Source organism: Oryzias melastigma, linkage group LG21 (assembly GCF_002922805.2).
Source record: "Oryzias melastigma strain HK-1 linkage group LG21, ASM292280v2, whole genome shotgun sequence".
In the NCBI taxonomy this organism is placed as follows: Eukaryota; Metazoa; Chordata; class Actinopteri; order Beloniformes; family Adrianichthyidae; genus Oryzias; species Oryzias melastigma.
In genome coordinates, this window is record NC_050532.1 from 21,274,252 (window position 1) to 21,298,921 (window position 24,670).

General features: G+C 40.3%; 1 protein-coding gene across 1 annotated transcript in view; it reads left to right on the top strand.

The window, feature by feature from the left end:
- igsf3 (immunoglobulin superfamily, member 3) overlaps positions 1–24,670 on the top strand; it is a 125,662-nt gene that overhangs the window by 80,679 nt on the left and 20,313 nt on the right. Inside the window, exons 4-6 of the mRNA XM_024286386.2 lie at positions 1,452–1,838; positions 12,343–12,750; positions 17,368–17,781. Of these exons, the coding sequence (XP_024142154.1) occupies positions 1,452–1,838; positions 12,343–12,750; positions 17,368–17,781 (1,209 nt within the window). The remainder of the gene's footprint in view (positions 1–1,451; positions 1,839–12,342; positions 12,751–17,367; positions 17,782–24,670) is intronic.

Here is a 24,670-nt window from a genome sequence, read left to right on the forward strand (position 1 = left end):
TTTTATGTATTTTTTGTATTTTGTACGTGTGAATACACAATTGAAAGTACTCACATTTACGCACAAAATTAATTGTAGGCGTTACAAATCAAGAATTACACACACACAAATCGGATTGAACTATTTTGTCTCCATACTTTTCCTACCCGGAAGTATAACGCCTCGATCTGTGAGGCCCCGCCTTTTGGGTGTCGCCCATTTCATGACGTCAGCGTTGTGTCAGCATTTAATCAACCAAAAAAAAAAAAAAAAAAAAAACAGCTGAACTTTTGCAAAGATAAAATTAAAGTGTTTGGCCGATCACTGCTAGCTCCACTGAGAAAGTGGGCGTGTGTGTTAGCCTGGGGGCGGGGCCGGAAGGGCGGACTCTTCCTGGAAGGGGCTGTTCTGGGACTGGTGCTCAGAGTTCAAGTTTTTAGAGGAAAGCTCAGATATGTAAATGGATCAAAATGCTGCTTTAGAAAATGTTTTTCAAGATAAATTAGCATTATTATCCACTTAAAAGCTAAAAAAAGTTGATTTTTTTCTCGATATAGGCATGATATATTCAAATTTCACAATAAAACGCCTTTGTATCCTCACACATACGGCTGAGAAATGTTATTTCATTTGAATATTTGATGCTTTTTCTTTTGCTCAAGTGAAAATAAACTGGATACTGTGTAACACTGGTGTAGCCATGCATACATTAGTGACTCCTTGCATAAGGTGACATCTCTAACACAAAGGGATCAAAAGTTAAGCAGCAATAAAAAAAAACAGCATATTTAACTAATAAATTATAAAAGCCAACAAATTGTTGAACCACAAAGAAAAATATCATAAACTAAAAACGAACAAAGTTGTGTTTGCTTGTTTTTGCCCCAAGGCATGCTGGTTTACAGCCCTGAATGTCAGCAGCTTCCCGTCCGTCTGCACGGACTGGAGCTTAGCTACAAACATGTGAACAATTACACCTACCTCCCGCCGAAAGACTTCCCAGCGTAACTAGGTCTGCAGCGAGGGCAAGCTTTGAACTTTTCCACATGAATGCGCTTTCAGGAATCATGTTTACAGTCTTTGTAATTACAGCTCAGGGCTACAAACCCACAGAGATGCAAAGCAGTTGTTTCTGACACTCAGCGCGCCGATCATCTGGAAGCTAATGTAGCACATAAAACTGGACAGAGACACACGGCTGAGCATGCATGAATAATGATCATTAAGAGGGTAAAATGCAGTGTTTGCTTTTTTCTGGTTTCTAAGACTGGAGAGTTGGACTTTCTTAGACAACAGAAGAAAATTTTAATTGGATGTTTCTGTAATTTCTCTATTAGAGTAAGTAAGATAAGAGTGGAAGAACTGAAGCAGGTTGTTTTCCTTAGATAAAACATTTAAAAATTAATTCACTTCTCAGGCTTAATGAATACGTTGTTCTGCACAACATCTTTATCTACTTTTCTGTCTTTCAGATCGGGACTTCAGCATCCAGGTGAGCACGGAGCGACGGTCCTTCACGGCCGGTGAGCCGCTGGAGCTCCGCTGCACCATTGAGGCGCAGAACGTTCCGGAGCGTTTCTTCTCGGTGTCGTGGGTCTTCAGCAGCTCACCGGTGGCCGTGGTGGGCCCCAGTGCCGTGCCGGTCCTGGGCCCCGATTACGTTGCCCGGGAGGCCGCTGGCCTCATGACGGTGCGGAAAGAGAGTCCCAACGTGTACCTGCTGAAGCTGCAACGCCTGAACCCCGACGACGCCGGCAAGTACATCTGTCGCGTCACGGAGCGAGAGAAAACGCCCACGGGGGACTTCATAGACCGCAGCAAGAGGTCCCGCAACGTCCAGATCACAGTCCAGCAAATCAGTAAGTAATGAGTCCACGGCCTAGATCGGGGTCTGCACAAGTGGCTCTTTTAACTCTCCTTGACCAAACAGAAAATAACATGGCTGATCCATATAGCAGCTCCCTGCTGATGGCTACCTAACCAAAACTACCCAAAGAAAACAAATAAACAAAGCCCACGAACTAAGACTACCAAGGTCCAACCCCAAACTAAAATAACAAATCCCAGCAGCGTAAGACTGCTGAGGACTAAGATGGAAAAACAATAGAATAGCAATTTTTTAAAGGATTAGTGCTGCCACAAACTATTATTTTAAGTTGCCTGATCACCGATTATTTTTTCCGATTTGTTGACTATTTGGGTCATGCGCAAACTGGATGTAAAGCACACATCATAACCATCATTTGCATTAGCATCATCAGCATTGCCTGCGATAATGCTAGTGTGAATGCTGTAAACTGAATTTTACCACTGAAGATACAAGTGAAAATGCTGAAGCTGATAGGCAGCTAAAATATTAGTTCAATGCAAAATTAGACAAAAAAGGCTAAACCAGCTAGCATGCAGCTGAGATATTAGCTTAACTCCAAAATAGCCTAAAAAACTGAAAAAAATCATAAATTTGGCGAAATAGCTAGCATGTAGCTAAAATATTAGCTCAACTCCAAATTAGTCTGAAAACAGAAAATTTCCCAAATTAGCCAAAATAGGTAGCTTGTAACTAAAATAGTAGCTAAACTCTAAATTGGTCTAAAAACTGAAAAATGCCTAAGCTAGCCAAAATAGCTAGCATGTAACTAAAATATTAGCTAAACTCCAAATTATTTTAAAAACAGAAAAATTCCTAAATTAGCCAAAATAGCTAGCATGTAGCTAAAATATTAGCTAAACTATAAATTTGCCTAAAAAAATCTTTAAATGCCAAAATAGTCCAAAAAGCTAGCATAATGCCATTATTACTTTCAACTTTACTACACTCTGACTCCATATAATGTAAAGTAACGACTAATCGACTATGAAAATAGTTGTTGACTATTAGTCATCGATGAGTCAACTAATTGTGGCGGCCCTAGTAAGGATTACTTAATTACAATGTATTAAATTTAGATCAGAAACATTTATAAATTGATGGCTGAGGTGTACATAGATGATAAACTGTGTAGGTTTTTACATCCCTGTTGACCTGAAGACGTCTTGTTTGCCCAACTCTACCTCCAGAATGAACAGATTTTATATGCTAATCAAAACGTTGGTAAACATTTTTATCTTTTATGAGTTAAAATCACATATTATCTTGTGCTGCACAACATTGGTTACAAAAAAAATCTAATTTTAACATATTCTAGGTTCTTTTTATATTTTTGCTTTTGTTCTTACCTGAAAATAGGCATAATTCATATGTATTGTTAAAAAAATGAAAGCTATGAATGCAATTCCAAGTTTAGACTATGCAGCTCCTTCTAGGTTTTGATCAGTAGAAATCGAGCCCATTACTGTTAAAGGTTGCCGACTCCTGACCTATACTGTGAATGACCTACATTATATAGATGTGCCGTGTCTATTGTTAGCTTTGTGAAAGCGCAGAAAGGATAATGCTGCTCTTATTCCTGATGCGTTTTCTGTTCAAGTGGTTCGCCAAGGACTGGTGATGCAGCTTTGTTGCATTGGCATTGACTTTAATGGGAAGGGATAACACTATAGGAGGATAATGGAGAGCCACGGAGTCCAGACTCAAGGAGGCTGAGCCACCAGCCATGAAATGAAAGTGTGGAGAAAGAAAAGAGGCAAAGAAGGGCGTCTCCAGGGCCCCTTAAGTGGTTCTCTGGGTTAAATTAATATGTTCTGCCGGGGCAGACCTCAACTGCCAAAATGCAGCTGGCCTTTGGGGGCGAGAAATCAAGCTTGTATGTGGCGGATACAAGTGTACAACCCTATAAAACCACTATTCTAGACCTTTGAATATTAATTTCCTCTTTCCTTTTTTCTTGGAATAGAGTTCCTTAAGGCACTTTTCCAAGTCAAACACTGGTTTTATGTCATCATGTTGACATGGAGTTATCTGTATGAGGCTGAAGTGGGCGTCTGATTGCTGTTTTGTTTCTAGATTCTGGTTTACCTTCATTTTTGAGGGTAGATGTCATCCTGTAAAATATCTGCAACTGGTTAATACTTTATTTGTATTCTAGATTTTTGTAGGAATCAATAAAATGTGATCCCTTTCCCAAGTCCAAGCTAAAAAAATCAGACGCCAACTTCTGCCTAGTCAGACAAAAAAAAGAAAAAGAAAGGGAAAAATCCACAGTTTTAGCAACTTTATTGGCTGTATCCTTGTAACATTAGACAGCCGGTTGCTGAATATTATGCAATATTATTAAGGAGTGTGGGAACAACTGAAATAAATCCATATTTTGAGTGGAGATTCCTGTTTTTTGTCTGATAAATGCGCCTTTATTTTGAAGTCAAAAGCTCTTCTTCTGTTTTTCCTCGTTGACTCTTTTCTGTGAAAATTAAATGTCCAAATATGATTGATTTTTGTTAACCTTCCCAGCTTGGGGGTTTCAATTTCGCAAATCGCACGTCAAATTGGCTTTGGACGCATGTCGAATTTGCTGCATGACACCTCTTAAACCATGTGATCATAAGCTATGCATGTGGGAGGAGCCTACTATGAATGTTTTTAGCCTGATCGCTACATGGAGCAGTGTCTCTGTATATCTCATTTACAATGCACGGAGGATGTTTTGACATTGGATTTGTTTACTGGTATATAGAAGAGTTCTACAAAAGCACCAGTAATCACATCTCCATGTTCATGAGATCATTCAGAGACTCTTCCAGTATCATGCTATGTCTGAATGATGGCGGTTTTCTGCCGTCTTTCTGTTTCTCTGTGATCCAGTTTGATAACTTGCTGTCCCAAATTAGTCCAAAAGAGAAAAAAACCCCTAAAAATAAGAATAAAATTAGAGAATATTTTTTTAATTGACTAAAAAAAATAAGAAAAATATCATAAAATTCAGAACAAGAAAGATTGGACTCCACTCTCTCATGGTCACTAAGCATATCACATCTCCAAAGCTGAGTCCCTGATTTGTTGGTCCTCACCAAAAATCAGAGTTTTTAAAACTCTGGATGCACTGCTTCACCAAAATCCCACCGAGACACTCAAATCGTGCTGCTGCTGGATAGACGTGATGTACATTGACTTAACATTGTAACTGGACACCACTAATGCGATGTGAACGCAGCTCAGAAGAGTAGAAGATGCACTTTTGACATGGGATTGATCAACTTGAGATCCGCCCATTGTCTGTAAATGAGAACTGGACTGAGAGAGAGTGACATCATCCATAGAAAATGACTTACTTCCAGCTACAGCTAAATGAAGTCGGTTCAGTCGCCATATTGGAACCACAAATCGTCAACAAGCAGGAATTGGTCATATTAGTAATATTTCTTTATTTCTTCATAGAAGTCGGGGAGATTTCGTCTTTTTTGGGGTACTTCCTGTTTGTCGCCAAGGTGGGAGGGGCCACTCTGTCCTGTTCTCAGATCATGCATCCATCTAGAATGAGTTGGATGTGGCGGGGAAAAAATAAAAAAATAAAACTTCCTTCAGAACCAGATTATAAACAAAACATAAGAATTTAGTTAGTGCTTTAAAAAAAAAAAAAAAAAAAATTCTACAGCCTGGTATCAACTGTCCCATGGACCGGCGCTGGTCTACAGTCTGGTGGTTGAGGACTACTACCTTAAGGTGTAGCAAGGAGTTTGACATTACCTTACATTAGTTTAGTCAAAGAAACGGGAGCATAAGTCTCTGCAAGTTATATTTTTAAGAAAGATTTTATTTTTATAAGAAAATCCTTTATTGAATATTTACTACATTTAACTAACACAACTGCTGTTGCTTCTGTCCACGAAGAAGTAGCGGCACAGTGCACAGTAGGGTCCTGTTTTACACACAACTCTAGATGCGCTTTGTGGCTTTGAGTGTTAAAATTAGAGTCAAGCTAGTAATGAGTACTGATCTGAGCTTGAGTTGGTAAATTAGTCAAAGGCAAAGGGGACAGCAAAGAGAAAGCGGCGGTAAACACCTCTGACAAATGAGTGCTGATGGATACGTTTAGGTTTGACGTGATAAACCTCGGAGGGCTCGGCTGACAAACCAAATCGGTTTCTTGCTGATAGTAAGGCTGATAAAGACAGAAAACTGTGTAAAAACAGTACAAGTTCTCCAAAAAATGCTCCATATTTTACATCTGCTATCACATTTGCAACTAGACTAAAATATTCTAGTCTATCTAGACGTTCATGGTTAATTCAATAACTGCAGGAAACTCAGCCTTTAGTTTTCCCTCAACCCTTCACACAATGTTTGTTTGATGAGGTTGGCTTAAATAACAATGACGGCTGGAAGGATGAAGATGCAGTCATGGGACAGCCAATACCTGGTCTTCCTAAAAAAAAAATAGACTGGAGTGTTTCAGCTTTTGGAGCCGCCCATCTTTGTGAAATTTTCTTTAAATATTTAATCATAGACATATTTTCCCTGGACAAATCATCTCGTGAGTCACAACTTGCCTTGTGTAAGGTGAAAATAAAGTTTTAAGTGGGACGGACATGTTCTCTTACTCAACAAGGTCTAAAGAAAGTAGTTAGGAGTTAGTTTGGAAGTTTTTTGGCTTCACCCATTTATCCACATTAAAGACCTACTCCAATGAAAATGGTGTTCTTGTGGCATTTTTCAGATGATGGAGGACATAAATAAGGTCAAATTTCCGATGCATCCACTTCTATGAATGTCTTAATTTTCCTCGTTCAAGCAGACATCTAGCTCAAAACTGGATATCTCGACTATTTCACGCCATTTTTGTTCCACCGCTACTGTTTGGTCGGGGCTGTAAGCTAGCGATTGAGAACTGACGGATGTCGGGAAGCAGGGGCGGGTTGTGTGCCACAGTTCCATCCACAATTCAGAGATTAAATTTCGAATGAACCACTGCCGCTCTGCAGGAACTATGTCCTAGAACAGGGGTCGGCAACCTTCTACAGTCAAAGAGCCATTTGGGCTCGTTTAATACTGATCAAAACCTAGAAGGAGCCGCATAGTCTAGTCGTTAAGAAATTTGGATTTGCACTCATTACCTTTTTTTTTTTTTTTTTTTTAATAAATATGAATTTTCTATTTTTTGCAAAAATATATAAAAATATAAAAAGAAACTAGCATTTCTCAAAATGGGATTCTTCTTTTTAAAATGTTTTTACTTTTTACCTTTAGTAGAGGCCAAATTAGCGAAAAAGCTAGCTCGTTGCTTTATTAATAGCTAAATTCCTAGCCTAAAATTCCTCACTAAACCAAATTTGTCAAAAAAGTTAGCCAGTTTCTGAAATAGAAGCTAAATTTTAAATTAGCCTAAACCCCCAGTAAATAACAAATTAGCCAAAAATGTTAGCATGTTGCTAAAATAAAAGCGAAACTCTAAATTAGCCTAAAAAGTCCAGTAGATGACAATTAGCCAAAAATGTTAGCATACTGCTAAAATGTTTGTTAAACTCCAATTTAGCATAAAAAAATTAATTAGAGTCCAAATTAGCGAAAAAGCTAGCTTGTTGCTTTATTACTAGCTAAACTCCTAGTCTAAAATTCCTCAGTAAACTAAATTAGTCAAAAAAGTTAGCCAGTTTCTAAAATAGAAGTAAAATTTTAAATTAGCCTAACACCCCAGTAAATAACAAATTAGCCAAAAATGTTAGCGTGTTGCTAAAATAAAAGCGAAACTCTAAATTAGCCTAAAAAGTCCAGAAGATAACAATTAGCCAAAAATGTTAGCATACTGCTAAAATGTTTGCTAAACTCCAAATTAGCGTAAAAAAATTAATTAGTGGCCAAATTAGCCCCCAAAAAGCTAGCTCGTTGCTCAATTACTAGCTGAACTCCTAAATAACCAAAAATTCCCCAGTAAACTAAATTAGTCAACAAAGTTAGCCTGTTTCTAAAATAGAAGCAAAGTTCAAAATTAGCTTAAAACCCCCATTAAATAACAAACTACCCAAAAACGTTACCATGTTGCTAAAAAAATAGCTAATCTCCAAATTTTTGAAAATTACTGTTTTATTTTTCTTCACCCAGACAGCCACCATGGCCGCAGGTTGTAGACCTCTGTCCTAGAAGCAACACTGTTTTTGTTTTGTTTTTTAAATTGAGCTAAAAACAGAGAAATATTAATGAAAAAGTTTACCAGGAACTCTTTTAAAATAGATTAAAATATGATTGGAATGGGACTTTTAAAAAGCCACACTCCTTACGCAATTGTTAGCTCCACAAAAATCAAAATTGCTAATTAGCAACAAAAAACATCATCATTCCTCAATGGTCATAAATAGAAAAAGTATTTGTAACAAACATGTAAATGTTGGTGTCAAAAAACAAAATGGTTCTTAACACTAAAGGTGTTTTTGGGGCTGGATACATTTGTTAAAGTTAACCAGTTTGTTTCCCCTGATAATCTGGACACAAATTTTCCGTCTGGATACACCCAAGTAGGTCCTAGTCTTAGACCAGGAACCGATCTCTGATGCATCTTTTAAGATAGTCTTGGTTCGTTTCCAGTTGGACTGAGCTCCGGTTTGCTCTGAATTAGCTCAGTCTAAACAGTCTCCATACTCGGAGTGGAACAACTGAACCAAAATGGCCACGTCAGCCGGTCGTCACGTGATGTAAACAGATTAGGAATGAAGCAACTAATGAGCCACAGACACACGAAGAGCAACAATTGTTGTTTTATCAGACAGAAAAAAGGGTCCACGTGTTTATTTGTCTGAACCTTTAGTTTAACAGCGCTGAAACGCTTCCTTCATGGTGTTCTGTCTTGTTACACGGTAACTCAATGAAATGTGGTCGGATGAATGCAGACTGATTAAAACATCTTTTAACGGGACACTGCTTCTCAACGTTTTTTTCCAACACTTATCAGCGTATCTTCGTCGCTGCACCAAAGTATAAAGTAAAAAGTCTTGTACCTGACATTGATAAAACTTTGAAAAGTGAGTGATCCCAAAAGGATTCCAAAGCCATAACTTTTGCCTCTTGTGCCCCGCCCCCTTAATTCCTGGCCAGTGACTGAAGAGATCTTTAGTCACATGGTTTTGGAAAGGTGAAGGTTACTTGATAGCAGTTTGAATACAGACTAAGGTTCAGGACTTTGTTAAGTGAACGGTTCATTTATTTTACAATAGTGTCGATGGGAAATTGGTCTCTTCTGACAGCAGCCTCTAGTGGTCTTTTGATGAATTGCAACACTTCCTGGTTTGCATCAAGCTCAGGAACATAAGAAGTAAGGCTTGTGGAAAGATTGTCTAACCGAGAAGACAAAAGCTAACATGGAACCAAACTGTTTGTATGTTTACTTTTGTTGCAACATTGAACCGCGAGCTCTGGAGAAACTGGGAATCGACCTGGTTGTGTAACGAGCCCTTGGCAGTATTTAGTCCACTGCACCAGGCTTTTTACTGATTTCCATTTTCAAATTAGCTTCAAGTCCCGACGCTAAAGGGTTGTCCACTGGTTGCAGAGTTTAATAACCGACCATCTCCTCCTCAGTGTCGTTTACCCAGAGGGCTTTGTTCCAGATGCTTTATTGGATTGTTTTCTTAGAGAGGAGGAGCTTTCGCTCTTTAGATTTTTTAAACCACTGCTGCTAATGGCAGATCTGTAAGCTGGTGAAACACTCATTAACAAACTTAACCATTTCTGCATTTTAATTGTGAAAAAAGTGTACTTTATCCCTCACTCGTGGCTGTGCGTTCTCCCTTCAGGTTTGTGTGGAAAAACCTATGAAGCTCTCACAATTAAAGACAACGGGAAAGAAAGGGATGAAAGGCTTCCCCTTTGTTCGTTTGAGTGATAGAAATAAGAAGCAAGTTTATTCTATTTTCACAGAGGGCTTATGCTTATTAGGAGGGTCGGTGAGCTGAGAGCGAGCAGCAGAGCTTGGCTGCAGGGAAGGGAAGAGAAGTGAAAAAAAGGAAAAAAGACGGGAGCCACATGCTCCAGAGGCTGGAGAATTGGCTCTACGGGGGGAATAGATCTATTGGGTCAACCGGAGCTCCACGATGTTTGATGGATGTTGAAGTGACAAGAATTGAGATAAAGCACAAAACAGAAGTGAAGAGGAGACTTTTATCCCCGCGGTCTGATGTGCCACAGAGTCCTGTGATCTGAGCCTTCTTTTCCTGTCTGCATGCGAGGTTGGTGAACAAGCTAACAGGGTTCACAAAGAGAATCTCAGCCCACTCGCGCTAATTTATATCTCCTGTGTAGCTATCAGTGTGTAGAGCCGGGGGCCCCGCACTCACAAATGCATGCCGCTATACATGCATGCAAACACATGAGCCTCACTTTAAAAGGATTGGGATGTTCTCCTGGGAAAAGAGGCTGGGACTTGTTTTCCCCGCTGCACATGCCAAAATGGCTGCTGAGAGAATCAGACTGGAGTTGGATGCTGGAATCTTGAGCGCCAATTAGTATTAAATTAATCTTTTTTTTTTTGACCATTTATGTTGCATAGAATGATGTTTGGATGAGAGACGAACAGCAGAGGACTTCAGTCGAAGGCCCACATATGCTCAGTTTTTCACGGCGTTCGCTTGGATTCAATTATTTGTAGCAGTCCAGCACAACAAAGGCTTTCCAACAAATAGATTTTCTATTTTCAGAGCTGCCTACTATGGCCACACATCTCGCTCACTCTCTCAGCCTTTTACACACTCCCCAGCACACAGACGTGTTGCTCCCACACTGCAAGAGGATGGCGAGCTTTCATCCTACCAGGACATCTCTACCAATTCACAATTTCCTTTGTACAAATTAAAATATAAGCTTTTTTTTATACCACATCAACCAAAAAGTATTTAAATTTTCATCTATTTTAATTTTATATTCTGTTTTTAGCCTCAGAAACAGCAGTATTATTGCTCTTCAGAAATTCAAGTCTAAGTTTGAGTAAGCCTGCCCTCATTTCCCATCATCCCTTTGTTTAAACATTCTTACAGCCCCTCACACCCCCAATATACCCTTATTTTCTCTTCATGACTGATCCTGATTAAACCATCTGGAGGGCCGTATGTCTGACACACCTACATTAACGTCTTCATTTTCCTCGTCTGGGCTCCCAATATGCTCAAAACTGTTTGTCTCTGATATTATTATCGCTAATGCTAGCTTGAGATTGTAAAAGGTTATAATCTAGTGCAGGGGTCTGCAACCCTCGGTTTGATTTCTAACTGAGCACAACCCCGTAGGAGCCACAAACTCTTAATCCTTTAAAAAAAACCCTTTGCTTTCATGTTAATGTCACTATTATAATAAATAAAATAAGTAATTATTGTTCTGTGAAAACAAAAACTTGATTTTTTTTCTAAATATGAACAAGTTCACAACTTTTTTTCAAAATAAGACACCTTGTTTACATATGATCATCTCATTGCAGCAAATGCAAAAATTGCAGCAAAAAAGGTTTATTTTACTGTTTGTGGTGGATCTTAGACAGAAATGAACAAACCCAACTAACCAAAATTAAATTAGAGCTAATTAAGTGACTCTTACTATATTTTTGAACCATAAGGTCCTCTGAAAAAGTTTGATTTTTTTTAATCGGAAAATCCGCCTTATAACTGGGTGCACCTCCAGCATGAGTGTTAGTTGTGTTTACTGACCTCCAGTTGGTTTTCTGAGGTTAACGGTGCTAAAAATCTGTCAACGTTTTATTTAGTTAGACTTTGTAAAACTATAAACCTGTGATGTATTACATGTGATGGATTGTTGGAGAATTATGAGTCAAGAGCCTCATGGAGGGATTTTTTTTTCTTTCCTACTTACTTCATACTTTTTTAAATCAAAAAGTCTATTTTACTTTAACCAAAGAGCCACATGTGACTGTGGAGCCTCAGGTTATAGACCCCAGAGTTGGTGAGAGAGTGTGTAAAAAAAGAGACGATGGGAAATCAGTGGAGGGTTACTTCCCCACCAACAGTCCCACCCACGACTCAGAGGTGAATTCCTGTAGAAAATAATTGATTTTACCTAAAAATGACATAATAATTAAAAGACATCGGGGAACAATTTTACAATAGATAAAATATAGTTGGAGAGGAACTTTAAAAACACAACAATTACCATCGGAGTGGGACTTTAATCACAAAATTCAGTGGAGATCCTCAGTCATCCAGGTAATCCGAGCCGTTTTCTTCTCAGAGACAACGAGACTTCTTTCTTTTCTAGAAGATGTTGGACTTTTTATTCAAGTCTTGGATCACAAATATTTCATCTGCAATCTAACATGTTTGTTATTCAAAAGAAATCCAACAAATTTGTCATCTCAAATAAACACTTTAATCCTCAAGGAAAATCCTTAATAGCTTAATTAGTTTTGCTAATGAATATTTGAATATTCTGTTTGACATGTGTTGTTTGATGTTCATTATGATGGACTCTGACTGGACTCATTTGTTCTCTGAACACAGAGAGCAACATCACCATGTTCCTGTCCACCAACTCCTCGGAGGTCCTGGAGGGCGACACGATCCAGCTGACCTGCTCGGTCCACTCCACCATCGGCGCTCTGTCCTTCGTTTGGCAGTGGATAGAGAAGGAAGCAAGCGGGCCGATCCATGAAGTGGCCTCCGTGGACCGGGACGGCACGGTGCAGCACAGCGCCGCGTACAGAGATCGCGCCAGTTATGGCGAGATCCGTGTGGAGAAGATGCGAGCGGACACCTTGACTCTGTCCGTGTACAACGCCCTGCCTTCGGATGAGGGACAGTACCGCTGCACGGCCACCGAGTGGATTCAGACCGGCACCGAGCCAGACCTAAACTGGGAGAAGATTGGAGAGAAAACAGCTGCCGAGACGATCGGCGTGAAAACCGTCGGTGAGTGTTTGAACCCGATTGTGGTCAACGAGGCACGTAAACGTTCTGATCGGTCCGATCTGTTCGCACACTTGAGCTCAGAAATACAGAGGACATTCTGCTTGGCTCAGCAGCGCCGCGAAGTCCACTTAGTTGAATAAACCATGGTTTATTCATGCATCGCTTAGGGGAAAGAGCTATTATGACAGACACACACTCTATGACACCACCTGCCTCATGTCAAGAACAGCGCTTCCATGACAACCACGACGGAGCCTCACACACTCGTATGGATTAGTCGGAATTATTAGAATGGAAATGCAGCGCCACAGTGTTTCACAGTCTGGGGCTCTCCTCTTTCACTGCTGAGTTAAGCTGAACATCTACAGCTCAGGCTGAGGAAACCACTGGAGCGGAGAGGCAGGAGCTGGCAGGCCGAAAGCAATGGGTGTGATGCCGGAGCGCACACACACACGCCACTAACGGCTTAGCTCCCTGCAGCAGCATGCAGAGAGGAGATGTCAAGTTTTAAGTGGCCATTTGTCAAGTAGGGCCAACAAGAGAAACATTAGTTTGAGGAGCAGGAGGCGCGGTGGACATGTGAGGGAAGGAGTCCAAAGCTTCTGGGCTTCAGTCAGACTCATCCACATTAACTCTGCCTCTCCTCAATGCTTGTTGATCAAAAGATTTCCTGCATGTTCAGTGTAGGGTGAAGCTCACCCCATTTTTCTCACTTTAGCCTCCAGCTGTAGTTTTAGGGCTGGGTATCGATTATAATTTACATAAACGTATCGATTCACAAGAGCCAGAATCAATTTGATTCCAATTCTTTCGATTCTTCAATTCAATTTTGAGTTGACAAATGTTTACACATTTGTTTAGAAATACATAAATAATCTACTATTTGAATATATTTATACATATATATGATACAGTTCACATACTGTAAAATGTATTAGTGAAATAATGATTGTTAATATCATACAGTGTTACATGGATTCTCAAAAGGAGAAGCTCTAACAAAAATATTCAGATTATTAACATTTCAAACATTGTTCTGCTTCTCCTGAAGGACGTTTCAGTTTGGCCACTAGGTGGCGATCGCGCTATAGCACTACACCTTATTCTAGAAGAAGAAGACAGTGTAAGGAAAAAGTGGTTCTTTTAGAATAAAGATGGTTACTTTAAAAAATATTTCCTTAAAAGAGTTTTCAAAATTCATGCTTGAGAGTTTATAAAGATGTTTATTTAGACAGCAATGTTTGTTTTAGGTCGACTGAGCGTTAGCATTAGCCGTCCTATGTGAGATTCCATTATACATTAGCACCAAGCTAGTGGATTTTAGCTTGATGTGCTAAATCAATTTATACTCTTTATGAATGGATTATTGATCTATTAAGCTTATATAAATTCAAATCGACTAATTGATTTTATGAACCCAGCTCTAGCAGTTTTATTGGTACCAATATACAAATTTCTTCTTTCATTTTTCTTTAAAAAAATCAATTTCCACTGTGAGTTCAGGCACAAAGCCCCTGGATCTCATTCAGTCTGTTGCCATTTCCTTCACGATCCGATGGGAAAGGAACAGGAATGCCCTCTGGAAGCTGGATGTTCTGGTTGCCACAGTGAAGACAAAAGGTGCTCAGCCTGAGAGTCATCCTTCCATCTGATTGGCTTAAGAATCCCCCCAGGGAACTCTGGGACTTGTGCATAAATGAGAAGCCTCCACAGAAAACATGCAAGCCAGCATATGGTGTAAACCGACTGGCAGGAGACTCCAAAGGACAGCGCAAAGACCAGAACGAGGAGAGAGTTGGATGGAAATTGTGAAATCCTCTTTGCTGTCGTAGAAAAGTGTGATAGACGGATGGATGGATGGGAAGGAAGATGAGAGATGGAGCGAGAAGAGAGAGAGTTATTGTCTGTGAGGAGAATTATGGCCACAGGCGGCTGTCCCAGCTGTAGCTAAGTCTGGACGGAAAGACATCGATTACTGTGAAGGACACCAGCAGTGATGGCAGTCCGAGGACGCAACTGAGCTGTTGACACACAAAATATAAGAGAAATCTGCAAAATCAATGCTGGCACTAAAATCAAGTTTAATCTGCACATCTCCACACCGCTTTTCCGTGTCCAACCAGCTTCCTCAGATTCGAGTCTATAATTTGCGATCAGTGAAATGCTGTGAAATAGGAGGCATGGGATGTGAAGTGCTTCAGAGAAAACGGGAGTTTTTCTCATCTCGCCTCCCAGTGCAGGTGTGTCTTGGCAATATCAAACACTGTTGGGTGAACGTCTTTAGCTCAGTGGGGACAGTTAAGACTTGGCAAAGAGCTCGGCGTAGACTGAACAGCGGCTCTTAGAGAAAATATTTCCCCCGGGCTTTCTTTGTTGGATCATCATTCATTTTAAAATGCACTCTCACAAGAGCTACTCGTACAAAACAAATGTCTTTACGGTGGTGCCGTCATTATGCTGAAGATACTTCTGAAGATTTAGGGCGCGTTTACCTTCAGACAAATTGAAGGACAGTCATCTGTAGATGCTGTTCCTGCGACTAATCGACTATTATAATAGTCGACGACCAATTTAATGGTCGATTAGTTGATACTTTATGTGATAAGGAGTCAGACTGTAGTAAAGTTGAAAGTTATAAAGGCATTATGCTAGCTTTTTGGACTATTTTGGCATTTATTAAGGTTTTACATTCTAATTTGGAGTTAAGCTAATATATCAGCTACATGTTAGCATTTTTGGCTAGTTTGGGCTTTTTAAAAGTTTTTATGTTATTTTGGAGTTTAGCTAATATTTCAGCTACATGCTAGCTGTTATGGCTAATTTGGCAATCTTTAAGTTCTATAGGCTAATTTGGAGTTTAGCCAATATTTTCATCTACATGTTAGCTATTTTGGATAGTTTGGGCTTTTTTTTAAAGTTTTTTATGCTATTTTGGAGTTTAGCTAATATATCAGCTACATGCTAGCTGTTATGGCTGATTTAGGAATCTTTAAGTTGTTTAGGCTAATTTGGAGTTCAGCCAATATTTTCATCTACATGTTAGCTATTTTGGCTAGTTTGGGCTTTTTTAAAAGTTTTTTATGCTATTTTGGAGTTTAACCAATATTTCAGCTACATGCTAGCTATTTTGGCTAGTTTGGGCTTTTTTTAAGTTTTTTTTGTTATTTTGGAGTTTAGCTAATATTTCAGCTACATGCTAGCTTTTTTGGCTAGTTTGGGCTTTTTTAAAAGTTTTTATGTTATTTTGGAGTTTAGCTAATATTTCAGCTACATGCTAGCTGTTATGGCTAATTTAGCAATCTTTAAGTTCTTTGTTATTTTGGAGTTTAGCTAATATTTCAGCTACACGCTAGCTGTTATGGCTAATTTAGGAATCTTTAAGTTCTTTAGGCTATTTTGGAGTTTAGCTAATATTTCAGCTACATGCTAGCTGTTGTGGCTAATTTAGCAATCTTTAAGTTCTTTATGTTATTTTGGAGTTTAGCTAATATTTCAGCTACATGCTAGCTGTTATGGCTAATTTAGGAATCTTTAAGTTCTTTAGGCTAATTTGGAGTTTAGCTAATATTTTGGCTAATTTAGGCTTTTTAAAAGTTTTTCTGGGCTATTTTGGAGTTTAGCTAATATTTCAGCAACATGCTAGCTTTTATGGCTAATTTAGGCTTTTTTCAGTTTTTTATGCTGATTTCAGATTTAACTAATATTTTAGCTGGCTATCAGTGTCAGCGTTTTCATCTTTTAACTTGAGTGATTTCATCTATCAATTTCAGCATCTTCAGCGACCAAATTTAACTTATTGCATAGACACTAGCATTATCGCAGGTATATGTCTAATTTTTTTGTTATTTTATAGCTAATCACTGTTAAGATGTGTGCTTTACATCCAGTTTGACCCGATTAGTCGACTAATCAGAAAAAAATGATCGGTAGTTCCCCCTCGTAGGTGTAAAAGTAAAGGTCAGGATTCTGTAATAAATTAGAAATAAATCATAAATCCAGTATTTTAGGTGTAACTTGATCTTTTACTGTGCCAGAATGTCATGAATTTAAAAGAATATGTATGTAAAATTAGGCTTTTTACAGTAATAATGTTAAAAATATTCAGATTAAACCAGATGAATCAATTTCAGATCACAATTAGTTAATCAATGACAGCACAACTTCAATTGAGCTTTACCACATTTTTAGAAGGCCTAAAACGCTTTATAATCACAGTACGATTCACCCATTCATACACATGATGGCTCCACAGCCTTACACTGGCACCAACCTGTAACCACCTGAATCAATGTAGGGTTCATTGTTTTGCTCAAGAGCACTTTGGCATATTATGGGCGGGAACTGAACCTGCAATCTTCCAATCAGAGGTTGGCGTCTGCACCATGGCCGCCCCGAAAGCAGTATGTGGACAAGTCAACGTCCCTCAATCTAAATGTCATTTTCCTAACATTTATTCATTTTATATTGAAATTATTATATATTTATATTGGTCATTCCATTGACAACTTGGCTCAGACGGATCAATCTGGTTGGATACTAGGAATATAAATCAATATATTGATAGATTGATGAATTGTTTAATCTCTAATGCTATCTGAACTGTCTTTTTCCCCACAGAGTCTTCCTTCATGCTGTCTGCTTCATCCCGGACTCCCTCCATAAGCTACGGAGATTCCTTTGACATCCTGTGTCTGGTCAAACCGCGCCACAACCCGCGCGTCCCCACGTCAGTCACCTGGCGCTTCATGGCGTACGAAGGCGAGGATCAGGAAACGTTCAAGGACCTGGTGACGTTTACCCGTGAAGGCACGCTGGAGTGGGGGGATCAGCTGATTGGTCTGGGCACGCGCACCACAGTGGACCGCTCACACTTCAACACAAACTTCCGGCTTTCCGTGAAGAGGGCGGGGCCTCGCGAGGCCGGCAAGTACCAGTGCACGGCTGTCCTGTGGAGGAAGAACTACGACAACAGCTGGACTGAAGTGGCCAACCGCACCTCCAACCTGCTTGGCATCAATGTTATAAGGCCAGGTAAGGCGGCGTGATAACCCTCGTTTGGGAAGGAGGGGGAGTACACCTAATTAGAACAGGCCAGCACACAAACAGATCAACACAACTTCACACACAGGATGAATCCACCAGAGCTTACAGGATTGCTGCTCTTTCTAATTGCGCTTAGTCTTTGGTTTAGCCACTAATTGGAGTGTCTGTGGATGGATTTGTGTGTGTGCGTTTGGAGGAGCGGGTGGAGTCTCCTAATGGAGCGTGATGCTAAATTGCTAAATATCCCACAGGAAGTGAGAAGCAAGTAAAAGTAGCAGACAAAAGGGAAGGACGGAGAAAAAAGGATGGAGGAGGAGAGAGAGCGTCTCTCCTTGAACCGATTTTCTCTGTAGAGGCATTAAACTGTCTGCAGCGTCTTCTCCGGCCCTTTGTGCTCCGCAGACAAGCGCACAGAAAAAACCCATTCAGACACGAACCAATTAGGGGAGGAACACAAACAAAAAGTACACACAACTCATGTTTTCCCCAGATTGTTGTGGGTAGAGTGGACAGTATTTCTTTTATTCAAAACAACATGGCAGGAATATAGTCATTGAGATAATAAAAGTTTAAATATTCATTTTTTTAGTCTGTACTCCAATGAAAGTTGTGTTTTGGGCGCTGAATGGAAGCGGCTGCATAACACAACAGGACAGTTGGAGGATGACTCCACTCTCAGCCCAGATTTAAAAAATGCAAAAAATAAAAGTGGGCGGGGTGACCGGGGAGGTGTGGTTTGGATCTGCGGTTGACGGTGAGGTTAGCTTGAGGTAACGTCTCCAGTGGTACAGAGCAAAGTGAGGCTAGTCTCTCCACTAAATTTTCTGTGGAGGATGAGGAGTTTTCTCCTCCACCTTGTCCTGAGGCAGACGCTCATCGTCCAGACTGAAGGGGACAGTGTCTCAGTGGTAAACTGGCGCTAGCATCATAAGCTAATAAAAGCTAAAGTATTAAGCTAATGATCCAGGGTGAAACTTTCATTGGAAATCCATCACCAGGACAGAGTTTGCTGGATTCAAAGCCAATTACATTAAACCGCTGTTGCCTACTTCGAAGTTCACTGGAAAGTTTACAATCAGTAGATCTTTGATGACAATACAGTAACAAGCTATGCTAATGCTAACACGATACCGACCAACTGTTACAGAATCAAAGGTAGGCAGGTCATTTATACTGGAGCTGCAGAGCGAGATGATGTGAAACTTCTGAAATGTACAAGTTTACTAATCACAAAATGTAACCGTAATACCTCATTTCAACCTGTAGGAGGCAGCACACAGACGGATTTAGACTACAACTTCAGGAATTAAGCAAACTTATTTTAAATGTCAAAAATGTGGCAAGAATCTACAGACAACACTTTTAAAGCCCCTTTTATAGAAGTCAACAAGACAAAAAAAGTGGATTTAGTGTTTAGTTACCCTTTAGGCTTAAATTTGCATTTCTGAGTATTACTTCATTCCAGGAGTGTCAAACTCGATTGCTCAGGGCTTCCAAAATCAAAAACATGCTGTGGGTCAAACAGGATCAACTTTTATTGAACAAAATAAAACTAAACTTTTAGAGCGTGACTTTTTAAACATAGAAATCAATAAAAATTGAAAGGATTATTCAGGAATAAATTAACTTGACCTTAAATAATTTTTTTCACAATAAAAATATATCGTGTCAGAACTATACAAGTTAGAAATAAATGTTAAAAGAAAAAAGCATTATCCAACATTTGTATGAAGTGACTGAAGTATTGCATTATTGGATCTGTAGTTGGCCATTAATAACAATAATGCAAAATGATCTTGAGGGCCGTGACTTTGACTCATGTGCCTTATTCAACTGGAAATTAGGAGACAAAAAAATCCAGAGATGTAGGAAATACACTGGGCGGGGCACAAGCTCCTTGCTCCGCCCCATTCTGATGCATCCACTTGCAGACAAATAGATCCAAGTCTGTCTTTTTCCTCGTCTGAGCTGGCATCCGGGTCAAAATTCGAAGGCTATTATTGCTCGCCGTTTTTGTTGGACCAGTAATGTTAGGTTGTGGCGTGTGCGGGGCTGTAAGCTAGTGGGAGAGAGCGTAAACGGGTAACTCGGTTATGAGGGTGATGGGATGGTGGGGTAGGGTTCCTCCACCCACAAATCAAAAGGGGAATTTCTAATGAAAAAAACATGGAAAGCTTCTAAAATAGATCATTTAAGCTGTAGCTGAGCGAAGAGTCAATAGAATCAAAAGATAAGGATATCCAGCACTTCATGCAGGACGGCCTCCTTTCACTTTGAGGTTGGGATGTGTAACTGTGTGCAGATTTCAGAGGAAACGCCGCCGTGATCAATGGTGCGTTCGACGTCAGCCAGAGGCACACGGGCTCTGCAGAGCTATAGTCTCTGGTTCCATGCTGCTATTGATTCAAGCACATGTGCCAATGCAAACAGATGTGGCGCGCTGCAGATTTACACTCACAAACAGCTCTGCGAGCGGAGGCGCTGCCCGGCTGGTGACTGACTGCACTCTGACCCTAATCATTCAGCAGCTTCCCCGGCACTATCGGGACTTATTTGAGAATCGACCTATCATCCTGAATGTTCATTTACGCCCTCCCAAATGGGAGAGTGACTTTGTTTTACCTCCGCCGCAGGAATCTTGGACACACACGTTTGCGCTCACACCAAAAGGTTTCTTTCCTCCCTTTCTCCATCAGCGTCCGTCTCCTCAACAGAGTTATCTTGGTAATACTATTGGTATCCGTGACGATGTGATCAGTCGCTGACTGAAATCCAATCAGTAACTATAACGGTGCGATCCCTCAGTGTGTAAAGCCGCTGTCGTACAAGAATGATTCTTCTGGAGTCGCTGCGCTCTGACCGGTTTTTGCTTCTTTGTCTTTCCCCTCTACTGTCCATCTGCTTTTTTTTTCTTCATCATGTCCCTAAATGTTAACCACTCCTGGCTAACAAGCATCTGGCTTTTTCTCAAACGGGTGGTGTGATAAGCAGCCGTGAGTGTAATCAAGCGAGACGAAACACAACGTCTGACCAGATGCATAATTGAGACACTAGAACTCATGCCTGCACTGGTTCTTCTCCACATACTCGTGCGTTAGATTCCTAGCGTCCTTGCATCATGTGACGTCCTTCAAAGAGCTTCCACATGCTCACAGTGCACAGGGGACTAGCTTACCCCTGACTCACACAAACACAATGCCCCCCTCAGCTTTTTGTCTCATCTTTAGGGGAAAGTTGCAACGTCCACATAAGGCTATTTCCAAATGACTCTTCTTTTTCTATGATTTTTGAACTTCAAAAGCACAGAGGGAAAACAACCAACCGAAATTGTGCCCTTGATCCAATATCCGTGGATCTTGAATTAGCCGGAGGGCAAAGCTGGATGTAGATAAAAGCTGCAGCAAAGCCAGCGAGGTTGGTCGGCACCTTGTTTTGTCAAATTGCGCCTGTCCCATATAGTGTTAGAACACACTGTTCAGGTCCCGCTGGTAAAACCAGAGTTCATTTCCGTGCAAACATCAATTGTTAAAGCATTTCCATTGATCTTTTAATTAAATTATGCTGTTCTTAGTCAAAATAAAAAAAACTGTCATGTTTTGGGACATAGTTTCTACAGAGCATCAGGAGTTCATTAGAGGTTGGCGCAGAACAAGCCCACCACCTCTTCCCATAATCCATAGCTGAGCTACCCCACTAGCTTACAGCCCCCCCAACCTAACATTAGCAGAGCAACAAAAATGGCGAGCAGTATTAGATCTATCCAGCCATACAGTTTTGAGCCAGATACCAATGCGGACGAGGAAAACAAAGACGTTCATGGATCTGTTTGGTAGAATCCAAATTATTCACCCCCCTACATTCAGTCTTCCAAACGGAGAGTTATGGAAAAACAGTGTCTTTAGCTACGTTAGCACGTAGCTGCTAGGGCTTGGAAAATACTTAATAACTTCAGTTATAAAAAAAATATATAATTACTAACATTTAAATATAAGCTTATGCTCCTTCTCTGTAAGGAAAAACTTAAAAAAAAAAAACAGATTCTGGGGAAAAAAAAAGAAGAAACCTCAGGGATGTCGTCATGAAGGAGAGGCGATGTACCCGGACTGTTAAAGAAGAATTATCTTATCTAACTCCACAACTGTATGTTTGAACATGGGCTTCATCCAGATGGAGCTGGGGGTCAAGACGAGCCAGAGGTGAGGTCCACTGGCAAGGACAAGAGCACAGACCTGGAATCGGAATCTCTCCTGTTCCTCTGGGAGGGAGTGATAAAGAATGACAACACATGAATCACACTGCACCAAATAGACATGGAGAACTCAATGAAAAATACATGAAAATAAAGAATAGCTTCTAACTTCAAGCAGCCTAGTAGCAACTAATTGTTATTGGAATTTAATTAAAACATGTCAATAGTAAGTTGCATGCAGCGTGGCACATATAGGAGATGGTAACAATAACAGAGTCCTTATGCTATACCCTTAAAAAAACGATTTCGGACACCCTTTCCCCTTTAAATGTCCCTTCAGTTGGAAGGGTAGGAAAAAGCCGGAGGGGTAGGGGAAGAATTCGGATTCAGCCTTTGTCTACAGGTGGATGGGAGGAGCTTATAGCCTGCTCCATATATTTCTACGTCACAAATATGGTCATTTTTAAGCAGTTTTTTTTTGTTTGCTCCTAATTCCCAACAATTTGAATAAAGAAATATTCAGAAATGCAATTTTAAGTTTAATTATTGTTATATATGTGCTCTATTATTATAAAATACCATGTTAAAAACATAATTTACTTTAATAGATTCAAGCATATCTTAAGCCTAGAGAGAAAAAAAAAACACACTATCTTCCTACATATATTTCCAAATTCTACACACACAGCGATATGATAATTACCTTTATGTGGAACAAGATTCAATATTAGCCCTCACACCACAGGGCGTCCACGCGCACACACGGAGCTCTGCAGCATAAACAACACGCCGCCTCCCGTACAGTGGCAGAAATATTAGATTTCACGTGAATGAGTTTTCTCTCTGTCTCTTTCTGGAATGCAATAACGGCAAACACTTGTTCATCTCAGCTGATCATCGGGGAAGCTCAGGTCTCTGCCACACAATCTAATATTATCCCCTCATAATAGGAACAACACACATGCCAACACACACGGCAGTGCGGAGCTAATTATGCAGAGTTTTCCCCAGTTTAGATTAATGATGATTTGGGGAGATCAATAGGTTTTTCTCATCATCTGAGTTCTGTGTTTGGAGCGAGGAGAAGGATATTAAGTCTGTCTGGTTATTGGCTGAGTTAGAATAATGATGGTTATAATAGAAGGAGGTGTCCCTCTCGTCGTCTTTTCCTTCACACCTTCCTGTAGCTCATCAACCACCTTCATGCAGAAACACGCTTCTCTCCATTCATGCTTTGGGCTATCTCGTCGTGCTTTGTCTCCGCTCAGCCCGATTGGACGATATGCTCTCATTTCATGTCACTGATGTAGTATCCGCCGTCGTTTGCACCCCCACAATAATTGGAGATTCCGGCTTATCAGGTCACAAGCAGGAGGTGTCTATCTTCATTACCGCCTGGTTCTTCACCTTCCATCTGCTTCCCCATATTTTTTCCCTCCATCTCCCACATAAGATTTCTTCTTTTTCGCTTAACCACAACCCCCGCCCGCCCCAACTCCGTTTGTGATTTTTCAATATTTCATAATTCCCTTTTCTTCCCCCTCACAATGCTCCCCTTTATATTTACATTTGCCTCTAAATAGCTTCCCTGGCGCCGTCTTTATCTAATGAATAATAAAGATGAGGCTTGTGCGCACGGATTAGTAGCTTCATCACAGCTTGCTGCTGTTTGTGTGAAAGATCCGGCTGCAGATGATGTACGATTGCTCCAAGCTCACCTGAAGCCGAGGATGTGTGGGGTCGCAACTTACGCTTCATATATTCAAATAATCAGAGTTTGCGTAAATGCTGTCTGTCGCACATAACCCCAAAAGGTCGTAAGGGGTGATAAATAGACTTGGAAGGGGCACTCAGACAGAAAATGCTTTGATAAAAGGCCTTTGATTAATCTCGTCTTTTTTTCCTGGCGCTCAAGGTCAGGAGAGAACCCTCGCGCTCTCCGCTGTTCGCGCTCACACACACATAATATTCTGTCAAAGATAATCCAATTTTGGCTTCATTTCCATGTTTGGCCCAATCTGCAGACACAATGAGATTCTCTGCGCCGCGTCCCTCCATCCTTCTTGAGCACACGTGTGTGGGGGCGCGCACGGAGGCCCTCCTGCGTCCCGCTGCTGCTGTAATTGAAGTCGTAACTCAGAGCCAGATACAGTGCTGCTCCTCATGTAAATCACCTGCTAATGGCAGCAGAAAGCAGTGCTTCCTCCTAAATACACCGTCGCTCACCTTTTTTTTTTTTTTTTTTGGCCCGCACCAACAGATCCGTCCTCTGAACATCCAGATCTTTCTGAAAAAATTAAGCTTTTATTTTGTTTTTAAATAAAGCCTGATCAGTTATTTTTCTTGATCTTCTCCAAAATAGATACATATATTTTTGCTTAATTTTTGGCCTTATCTTTACATATGAAGAATATTAATGTTATGATGTAAATCAGGGGTTTGGATCAGTGGGGCCAAAATCCAAAACACACCTTAGGACGCGGCTGAACCGGATAAATATTAATTCAACGCGCTAAAACTAAATTTTTAAAACTTTAAAACTCACTATTTAACATAATTATGAACTAGATATATAGCATTACCTGCAATAATGCTAGTGTGAATTTTGTAAGCTGAATTTGGCCACTGAAGATACTAGTGCTGATAGCTGAAAATGCTGAAATTGATAGTCAGCTAAAATATTAGCCC